General features: G+C 40.8%; 1 protein-coding gene across 1 annotated transcript in view; it reads left to right on the plus strand.

Moving 5' to 3' along the window:
• Nucleotides 1-7,033, plus strand: part of LOC141427594 (tachykinin-like peptides receptor 86C) — a gene marked incomplete in the record, with an annotated part of 87,073 nt that extends 80,040 nt beyond the window's left edge. Inside the window, 1 exon segment of the mRNA XM_074087182.1 lies at nt 6,845-7,033. Within this exon segment, the coding sequence (XP_073943283.1) occupies nt 6,845-6,956 (112 nt within the window).
• Nucleotides 7,034-11,460: the final 4,427 nt, after the last annotated feature.

Below are 11,460 nucleotides of genomic sequence, written 5' to 3' on the forward strand. Positions count from 1 at the left end.
AATAACACATAGGCTACTGTTTATTCCGATATTCCCACGGGACAGGGATAAAATCTCTAAATAACAACCGTTAGGCTTAGAGTCACGAAATTTGGTATGTAGGTAGCTGGACGTCTGGAATAACACGTAGGCTACTTTTTATTCCGATATTCCTACGGGACAGGGATAAAATCTTGAAATTTCAACCGCTGGGCTTAGGGTCTTGAAATTTCGGACAGCTTACAACATCAAAGAAGATCATTTGAATTTCGAGAATTCCCAGGGAAATTTTGTAAAATCCCGGAATTTCAATTGTAACTACCAGATCGAATAGTTAACGCGTGCGAAGCCGCGGGTAAACTAGTTGCACAGATATAGATTATATCTGTGACTAGTTGCATATAAATATACACGAAAATAACAGATGTAACAGATGTATCGTTTGTTGCAGATTCCGGACTTACTTCCGCACAGCGATATGCGGGTGGCGCGATGCGCTGCGTCGGCGCAAGCGGTCGCTGCCCGACTCCCCGCCCGACTACTTGTCCCAGTCTGGTTCGCGATCCAGATCAGGTTTTTACTCGTTAACGTAATTATTGTTTGAAAATGTATTAGGCTCCTTGTTCATCCCCCAATCAATTTTGTTTATTTTTTATTTATATATTAATTTTTAAACTCATTTTATCATGGTCGTTAAGGCACTTCCGCACTAGATGGCCACGAACACGACCAGTGGCTGCAACAACCAGACGAAAGTAGTGACCAGAGTTGGCCGTTGCGGCCAAGTGCACGACGTTAATTATGGTTTCTTTAGTTAATCTGGTCGTTGCGGCCACTAGTCACGGTTGTGGCCGTCTAGTGTAAAAGATCAGATTAATTATAGAAGCTGCCAGTTGGCCGTTATTCATAATGGTTTCTTTAGTTAATCTGGTCGTTGCGACCACTAGTCGCGGTTGTGGAAGTCTAGTGTGCGAGATCAGATTAATTATAGAAGCGGCCAGTTGACCGTTATGGCTAAGTGCGCGACATTCATAATGGTTTCTTTAGTTAATCTGGTCGTTGCGACCACTAGTCGCGGTTGTGGAAGTCTAGTGTGCGAGATCAGATTAATTATAGAAGCGGCCAGTTGACCGTTATGGCTAAGTGCGCGACATTCATAATGGTTCCTTTAGTTAATCTGGTCGTTGCGACCACTAGTCGCGGTTGTGGCCGTCTAGTGTGCGAGATCAGATTAATTATAGAAGCGGCCAGTTGACCGTTATGGCTAAGTGCGCGACATTCATAATGGTTTCTTTAGTTAATCTGGTCGTTGCGACCACTAGTTGCGGTTGTGGCCGTCTAGTGCGCGAGATGTCTACAATAGGTATGACTGGTTCACGCGTTGCTTTGCAGATTTCGAATTACGATAATTTTAAAATTGTTTATATTATTTTTTATTTTTACTTTTATGTTTTAAAATGCATAGATTGATTCACAAGAGCTGGCACGAATGGATGGAACGAAAGGAACGTCATTGTGTGAGTGGCGTTTTTATTTGGGGCGTATGACCGATATAGATACACCTATATACCTATAGATACGGTCTATCCATATCCGACCGATCCGATCCGATTTAACCAAATCCGACCAGACTTATATTAAGTTCTAGCTTTTGCCCGCGACTTCGTCCGCGTGGAATTAGGTTATGGCGCTGATCCATCGGGAACTGTGCCTTTTTCCGGGGTAAAAAGTAGCTTATGTCACTTTCTGGCCCATAACTCACACTACTACTATGCCAAAAATCACGTCAATCCGTCGCTCCATTTCGACGTGAAACACACAAACATACACTTTTTTCTAAATAAATGACTTGCATATAAAATGAATTTACCTATTTCAATCCTATTCCAATCGCGGTTGAATAAATGTTTTTCTAACCGCTTAAACTGCACATTAAATCCTCTGAAATACCTCGTGAATAATAAACGAAAACAATCACATTCCAATTAATGGCGAAAAGTGTAATGTGGTATTCTCTGTGTTAAAATTAAAATAGCCTTTGTAATTCCGAGGGACAAAATACCATTATTACAACAGACTTTTACTACGGATCTTTGTTACTGGATAACATTTATGAATTATTTATTTTTTCACACTGCGAGCGTATTACTAAGAACTTTAAAATTTCATGTGATATAATTTCATATAATCAATGGATGGTGAAACAGAGGGGCTACTACGAAACTCGAAAATCGAAGTTCGTATCTGTTATATACCTCTTTAGGCATGACTGACAAGTCTGACGTTTGACATGTAATTTTGATTTCCATTCCATTGAAATACATGATTTGATTTGTATCTAAGCAATGTTTTAATGAATATACTACAAATTGGCGACGATGGACGAACTCACACGACTACACAGAACACGTGCATCGATACGCGGCCAGTTGACGAAGCTGGAAAACCAACTTATACAAATTGACGGAAATTTTACTGAATACGAAGCCAACATAAGACTCGCAAACTTAGAAAATTATGAAAAGAAATTCGATCAGGTACAGTCAGACATCGAATGTCAAAACGAAACGGAATTCGAAGCTGAAATCGAACAGAGGTACAATACACAAGAACAAATTTTACAACTGAAACTGAAACTACAAGCACTACGCCCCGCGCCACCCGCCGCGGCGCCGTCGACGCTGTTCGCCACTCCGCGCAGCGAGGGTGCGCCCGACGCGACCGCCTCAACCTCAAGCTCACCCAGAATTAATTTCCAACCTTTCCAAGCAAAAGAAACGTTTAAAAATTTTGTAAATCGGTTAGAAATGTACTCACAACTACATAATTACAACGACCTGCGTACAAAACTCTGATGCTATTATCTTCTTTACCACCGGAACTACTCCAGAAGGCGTACGACCTCTGTTCACCTTCAGACCCACGCGATCTAGAGTACGAGGTACTTATCAAAACCTTAACAGAGTATTTAGACCCCAAACCGAGTATTTGGGCGTGCCAGCATAAATTTATATCACGAATGCAAGAAGTTGATGAATCTGTAATGACATACACATCAGAACTGAAGCGCTTAGCACAAGATTGTGAATTTACATGCGACAACTGCAAGAAATCTATCTGCAACAACTTTTTAACATTACAGTTTATCCGAGGACTACGCGACAGCGACATAAAAACAAAGATTTTAGAGAAGCAAACCGTAACAAATTTTGTCGACCTAGTTCGTACCGCAACTGCAATAGAACTAGCAAAATTGGATAGCGAGTTCATAACACAATCATCCAAAAGCAGCTATCAAGTAAATACCCGGTCCAAGAATCGAACGACGAACAATAAGGTACCTCTATCTATACGAGACTTACGAGGCAAATGCTTTCGTTGCGGAAGCACCGATCACCGCGCACACGACTGCAAATGCATCAACGACGTCTGCAACAAATGTCAACGTAAAGGACACGTGGCACGAGTTTGTTTACAACCAGCGAAGACTAACTACCAAATTGAAACAGAAAATTCACCAACGTTACAAGAAACGTACACAGACGGCACCATCGATGATGATACACCATGGAACACCAATATTATCCGATCCAATAATACGGATAAATATATGATTAACGTTTACATTGACGGTAAAAGCTCGCAAATGGAGGTGGACACAGGGGCTGCGCTGTCATCAATGTCATTCGAAGACTTCAAGAAAATTCAGTCGAGACAGAAAATATTCAAAACCGATGTCACAATGCGAACTTACACGGGAGAAATTATTAAACCTCTTGGTGTTGCTTATGTCACCTGTAAATATAAGAACCAAACATTTAACGGTAAGCTGTACATAATCAAACAAAACGTAGACCCTATTTTTGGTCGAGCGTGGATACGTTCAATAAAGCTAAACCTGGCAGAAATCAACATGGTCAAAGAGAACATGCTTCCTCAACTCGATGACCTTTTGAAAGAGTACGCGTGCGTATTTGACGGCACGTTAGGCTGCATTCCTGAATACAGAGGCCACATCGCCTTGAAGGATAATACGACACCTATCTTCATCAAGCCGAGGCGAATACCCTACGCACTAAAAGAAAAAGTAGACGAAGAAATTGAACGGCTCTGTCAACAAGGAGTCATTACAAAAGTAGATAACTCGGAGTGGGGCACGCCAGTGGTACCTATTGTTAAACCGAACGGCAGCATTAGACTATGCGCCGACTACAAGGTAACTTTAAACAAGTACATTAAAGATGAACAGTACCCGATACCCATCATCGAAGACATTCTAGCGGAGATGAACGGCGGCGAAGTTTTCTGTACATTAGACATCAGCCAAGCTTACCTACACATGCTTATGGACGAACAAAGCGCCATGATGCAGACACTGAGCACACACAAAGGCACCTACAGAGTCAACCGCCTTATGTTTGGCGTAAAGGTAGCACCCAACTTGTGGCAGAAGTTCATGGACAGATTACTACAGGGCATCACAGGTGTCAAGTGTTTCTTTGATGATGTTATCATACAAGGATCATCTGAAGAACAGTTATTTACTCGACTTAAACTCGTATTACAAAAATTTAAGGAAAGCAATTTAAAGCTTAACAAAGACAAATGTCACTTCATGCAAAAATGTATCAATTACCTCGGTCATACAATTGATAAGAACGGCCTACACAAAACAAAAGAAAAAGTCAAAGCGATTCTTGACACCAACCGTCCGAACAATATTAATGAATTGCGGACATTTTTAGGTATGGCCAATTACTACAATAAGTTCATACCTAATCTGGCTTCAATCTCGAGTCCATTAAATAATTTACTAAAGAAAAATGAAGATTTTGTATGGTCACTAAATTGCGAAGAGGCTTTCAATAAGATTAAACAAGAAATCTTGAGTGAACGGGTTTTAGTCCATTTTGACCAGAATAAGCCCTTAGTGCTCGCTACAGACGCTTCGTGCAGCGGGCTCGGGGCAGTGCTCTCACACAGGCTGGCAGATGGGTCGGACAGGCCTATTGCATTCGCATCGCGTTCTCTCACGACCAGCGAAAAGAAATATAGCCAGATCGATAAAGAAGCAACATCAATTTTTTGGGGACTAAAAAAGTTTTTCCATTACTGTTACGGCAGAAAGTTTATACTTATCACGGACCATAAACCCTTAACAACAATATTCAATCCATATAAAACATTACCTGCAATGAGCACAATGAGACTTTTCCATTACGCACATTTCTTGTCTGGTTTTGACTACACTATAGAATACAGAACATCAGCTGAAAACAGTAATGCAGACTACTTATCCAGATTTCCAGTGGACAAAATTGCTACAAACATAATTGATGTTCACTGCGCCTTTCAGATCCAACAAATTAACAACATATCAATAGACAGACAAAAGATTGCAGAAGAAACTCAAAGAGACTCAGAATACGAGGAAATACTACGGGCCTTGCAGTCAGGAACAAGTGTTACGCGACTTGGGTACAATGACAACGAACTGACGTTACAGGATGGATGCATCTTGAAAGGCACTAGGGTCATGATCCCAATCACATTAAGGCAGGCTGTTCTCCAGGACATACATACAGGACATCTCGGTGTTGTAAAAATGAAGCTCCTAGCACGAGGATTTGTATACTGGAGAAACATTGATAAAGATATCGAGGATCTAGTCAGAAAATGCCGAGAGTGTAGACTAAGCCAGAACCAGCCCGCACGAGCACCACACCACCCCTGGGAGACACCGGTAGCTCCGTGGCAGCGACTTCACGTTGATTTCGCTGGTCCTATTCTTGGTCATTCCTTATTCATCGTGGTGGACGCATTTTCAAAATGGATAGAGGTCATTCCCACTAAGACGACAACGAGCTCATGGTGCATTTCAAAATTGAAAGAACTATTCGTAACCTTTGGATACCCGGATGTAATAGTTTCAGATAACGGAAGACAGCTTGTATCAACCGAGTTCGAAGCATTTCTTAAAAATAATGGCATAGTGCATAAAACGTCTGCTCCTTACCATCCCGCTACGAATGGGCAAGCGGAGCGAGCCGTACAAATTGTCAAAAGGGCGTTGCAGGCCGTGAGCGCTGACCCTGGCACTCTACAGGATAAGCTGGTGGGAATCAAGGAGCGCTTGAGAAGGACACCCAGCACCAGTACTGGCAAAAGCCCGTATGAACTTATGTTTGGAAGGGAGGTGAGGACCTCACTACACGTTCGATTCAGAACCGCCGTAACGCATTACACGCAGAACGTCTCTCATCACCCGAATACGAGGTCTTTCTCGACGGGCCAAAGAGTACAGATCCGCAGCTACGCTGACAAAACTAGAAAATGGGAATTTGGTACTGTATTGCGGGTACTGGGGCCGGTTCACTACCTAGTAGAAACGGATGATGGCGAGACCTGCAAGCGACACGTTGACCAGATGCTGCAAACGTCAATAGGGACGGGGAACTAGCAGGAATCTTCAGGATTTTAGGGCAGAGGCCTGTTATATACCTCTTTAGGCATGACTGACAAGTCTGACGTTTGACATGTAATTTTGATTTCCATTCCATTGAAATACATGATTTGATTTGTATCTAAGCAATGTTTTAATGAATATACTACAGTATCGCACCGTCCTGTTCACTCGCGTATTAAATGACATAAGCGTCAGCGGGACGGCAACATACGAAGTTCGAGTTTTGCACTTCGTAATATAGGGCCTGGTTGTTAATGTACGAATGTTTGCGCGTATGTGAGCGACCCCAACTTTTGTGACATATTTTTTACATCACACAACTTTTTCATATTCTGATCAAAATTAATAATAAAGAGTGTTTCTAACGAAATAATCCCGTTGAAGTATGCGTGTTCACAGGTATAGAGGCACCGCAAGAATCAAGAAGAAATGCAGCGAGCGAGTGGCCGCTATTGTCGTGTCGGGCTCGTCTCGTCCCCCCGTCGTCGCAGAGACCGCGTTTGCTTGCTAGCTGCCCACGCTGCCTGCACCAGCCACATTACGACGGTAATTCAACTATCCTACTTATACTGTATTATAAATGCAGCGAGCGAGTGACCGCTATTGTCGTGTCGGGCTCGTCTCGTCCCCCCGTCGTCGCAGAGACCGCGTTTGCTTGCTAGCTGCCCACGCTGCCTGCACCAGCGACATTACGACGGTAAATTCAACTATCCTACTTATACTGTATTATAAATACAGCGAGCGAGTGGCCGCTATTGTCGTGTCGGGCTCGTCTCGTCCCCCCGTCGTCGCAGAGACCGCGTTTGCTTGCTAGCTGCCCACGCTGCCTGCACCAGCCACATTACGACGGTAAATTCAACTATCCTACTTATATCCTACTAATATTATAAATGTGAAAGTTTGTGAGTGAGTGAGTGAGTATGTTTGTTAGGTAAGTACTTCTTTACGCTGAAACGGCTTGATGGATTTGGATGAAATTTGGCAAAAAGTTAGTTTATAACCTGGATTAAAACATAGGATACTTTTTATTCCGATATTCTCACGGGGTAGGGATAAAATCTCGAAATAACAACCGCTGGGTTTAGAGTCATGAAATTTGGCATGGGTGTTTTAATTTGGGACAATGAAAACAACGATGTAATTTTAGAGAATTCCCATAAAATAGTAAAGTACTCTGTGGGAATTCCCACGAGAATTTAATAAAATCCTGTAATTTCAATTCAACTGCTGTATCTAATGATTTACGCGTGCGAAGCCGCAGGTAAACGCTAGTTATACAATATATACAAAACTACATGAATTTATAAACTATAAAACATATTGAGACTTTTTTTTAATAGTAAGTTAGTATGTAAACATAATTACTAGAAAATTTATACAGTACACACTTGCCAAAATTAAAATAAAAATAACCGAAAGAAAAAGATGCTTTGTAAAATTGAAATTAGGTACGACGACGAGCGAAGCGAGCGCGCCGCAGCAGCGGCCGGCGAAGCGACAGGACCTAACTTATTTAGGAAATAACATGACCCTAGTGCTGGTTATGTACGGGGAACAAGGGAAAATGTGATATTATTTACCTACCTACACGAATATCTGCCTCACGATCAAAACCGAGACTTCAAGTTCTCTAACCACTTGTTTATTTATCGGTTCACGAAACACTAACTTTACCGGATTATTCCGCGAATTCTTCTAGCACCGTCTGTATGTTTTGTGTTTATGCGATACAAATGCATGCATGCAAACGTAAACGCGTAACAACCCTGCTCTAGGTAAAACCGATCCCCAGTGTAATCAAATATTTTTTGTTTCAGCATACATCCATGGGCGCAAAGTATAAACTAGTTAGCTAATATATTTTGTACTGACTGAACTATAAGATGTAAATTTGTAAATAGAATTTAGTTAGTAATTAATTAAACGTATTGCTCACTAAATAACGTATAGTGCGTAAAACAGTGTTTGTATAACAATCAAGAATTATATGTGGTGCTTAAATTGTATCTAGTCTTAATGGAGTACCTACTTACCTGAATTTATTTAATACTTAAATAGTGACCACGAGCTGGAAGACGAAGCGTTGGCAGGCCTTCCACTGGGTGGACTGGCCATATCATGAGAGTGAGACCCTACGGCCACTTTGTAAACCAAAGGTTCGAAACCAGTTTAGAAAACAGAATTATTTTTCTTTTTCGGAAACCTGGATCTTTACCAAAAACTTATTTAAAGCTGTATAATATTTTAAAGATGGTTTCTATACAAAAATAAATTAAGAAAGTTGCTCAGAAAATTTAAAAATTTAAGAAAACTTTACAACTAAGTAAACTTATCTGTATCTTGTCTGGCCTTTTTAACGTTAATAAACTTCACTTTGTAATTTTAGAGAATTCCCACGGGAAATTTGGCAAAATCCCGGAGTTTCAACTCAATTGCTAGGCCTAATAGTTTACGCATGCGAAGCCGAAGGTAAAAATAATAAATAGCAATAAATAAAATCGTGTTATTTATAAATTTCAGTTGTCTGTTTATTACGGTTCTTGTGATTCAGCCGTGTGACAGACAGAGGAACTGTCGGACAAATTTTTTGCTCAACATTAGGTACGGTCGAGAAAACTGATTTACGTAACAGGGTGGAACCTTTTCATAATCAATTTCGCTATGACTTCTTTGGCATGTGTCAGATGTCAACATGACATTAGTAGCTCAATGGTTCCACCCTGGTACGCGTTTCTGTTTCCTTGAATATATATTTTGTAGAGATCGTCATTGTACTATAAAGCTTTGATACAATATTGGTCGGAAAGTACTAAAGTAGGTACGGAACCGCGGTCCCACGGCATGTACGGGCTAAAAGGGTTAAACCAATCTGTTTCTGATACAGGTGCCGACTCACTTATGGCTGACCCTTCATGGTGTTGTTTAAATTGCATTACCTTAGCGTTCATTTCGTTTGTTGTTAATCATTTCCCATGCCCCGATGACCTTCGATCTGAATTCCTTAGTTTTCTAATGTTTTTGTAGCTTATTATATTAACAACGACGGCTTTAAGCAATATAGTATCCTATATTTACTTCAAAGTTCATTGTCTTCCAGATATTTGGCATCAAAATTGAACAATTGTAGGCCAAAAAACTGGCTTTCTGGCCATAACTTTTGTGTTAATTAGTTTCAAATGAAAACCCTCGACCAGTCTTTAGAGACGTCACAGACGAATCCAAATATGTAGATTTCGTATATGTTAAATCTTTCACGTCAATAGAGATACGAAATAAGTGTTTTTTCGGACAATGTTTAAAAAAATCATACAAAATGAAGTATTCATTTTTTTCAAAATCCGGTAGACAAAAATGGAGATAAAAAATTGGAAAGCCGATAGCCGTTTGACTGAAATAATTCTATCTGTAGTGCAAAAGTAGGAGATACGATTCAAAACTTGGCAAAAATCGATGAAAACCTCGGATAGCCCCTTAATAAACATCCTGCTAATATTGTTCGCTGTTCCTCGGGGTCTCTCTGCGGGATCAAATCAGAAATGAGGAGATACGAGGAAGAACGAGAGTCACCGACATAACCAAGCGAAGTGGCAATTTTCAGGCCATTATAGTACAGAGAACAGATGACCGTTGGGGCCGAAAGTTCTCGAATGAAAACTGCAGATCAGCAAGCGCAGCATAGGACGTCTACCAATGAGATAGATGGATGTACTGGGTAAAACCGCGGGTTAACGGTGGATGCAGGTCAGTTTTTGAACCGAAGCAACTGGAGGTCTATGGAGGAGGCCTATGTCCAACAGTGGACGTCCTACGGCTGATATGAGCATGTGCGTGCGTGTGTTAACTCCTTCACGCTAACATGGTTAAATGGATTTGGATGAAAGTCGTTTTAAATCTACTTCCAGAGCCATACGGTTCTTAAAATAAGCTGCTATTCTCTAAATAGTAATAGGTCTTTTTTATCAGTATGTGTATAAAAAATTATGTACCAGAGCCCGTACTTTTGATGCCGATGACATGGATTTGATGTCACGCTGCATATAGGCTGGTTCCAATTAGTATTGTCATAATTAATCATTTTTCAGCCTGTCAAATAATCAGTACAGGACGTCTTAGTAATTTTCGGAAATTCCCACGGGAATTTTGCAAAATCCCGGAATTTCAATTCAACTGCTATATCTAATGACTTAAGCGTGTATATATATACGGGCTCTGATGTAGCTAGTCAGAGCTAGCTTTCACTAGTTCTGATTTTTAAACTCGCTCTTTGTCGTTCCCTACACGCTCCTCTAATCCACTCAAAAACTAGTAAAGATCCCTTATAAGAACAAGTTCGCCTTTATCTTCTTGTCTCTTTCTTTATAAACAAAACTTAGGTACTTTCAAACTCACGAGCTCATTCTCGAAGTCTGAAAACAACCGTTCATTTCCATCAATACCTTTTACCTTCTAAGTTAGTTGATTGTCATCCTGTTTCAAACATTGACTGATAGATTCCCAGTGTATCGTGGCTCTTGTAAAGTAGCTCGAGCCGAGGACACATTCAAGGAGCGTTATTTAGTCACCTTGATAGAAGTTCGTGACAAATAACGGTACGGCCGTGGGTTTCATTTGGCAAGCGCGTTTGTCATTCGGAAAAGCATTAACCTTACTCATTGGCTACGTCGTGGTGGCCTACAGTCTTTCAAGAAGAGTATTGTGGGTTCAAACACGGACTAGCATCTCTAAGTTTACGAAATTCAAGTGCGAATTTACATTTGACATAACCCATGAGCTTTACGATGAAGAAAAATATCGTGAATGCACAAATCTGCGAAGCAATCCAGTGGTGTGTGTAAAGTTCCCTATTTTTAGGGTTGCGTACCTCAAAAGGAAAAACGGAACCCTTATAGGATCACTGTACCCTTATGCACACAAGCATAATTTTTTTGTTACATCATATAATACAAATATTTGTACGAAACCCTCGGTGCGCGAGTCCGACTCGCACATAGCCGGGTTGTTTTCCAGTCCAGTCT

Source organism: Choristoneura fumiferana, chromosome 4 (genome assembly GCF_025370935.1).
Source record: "Choristoneura fumiferana chromosome 4, NRCan_CFum_1, whole genome shotgun sequence".
NCBI classification, from domain to species: domain Eukaryota; kingdom Metazoa; phylum Arthropoda; class Insecta; order Lepidoptera; family Tortricidae; genus Choristoneura; species Choristoneura fumiferana.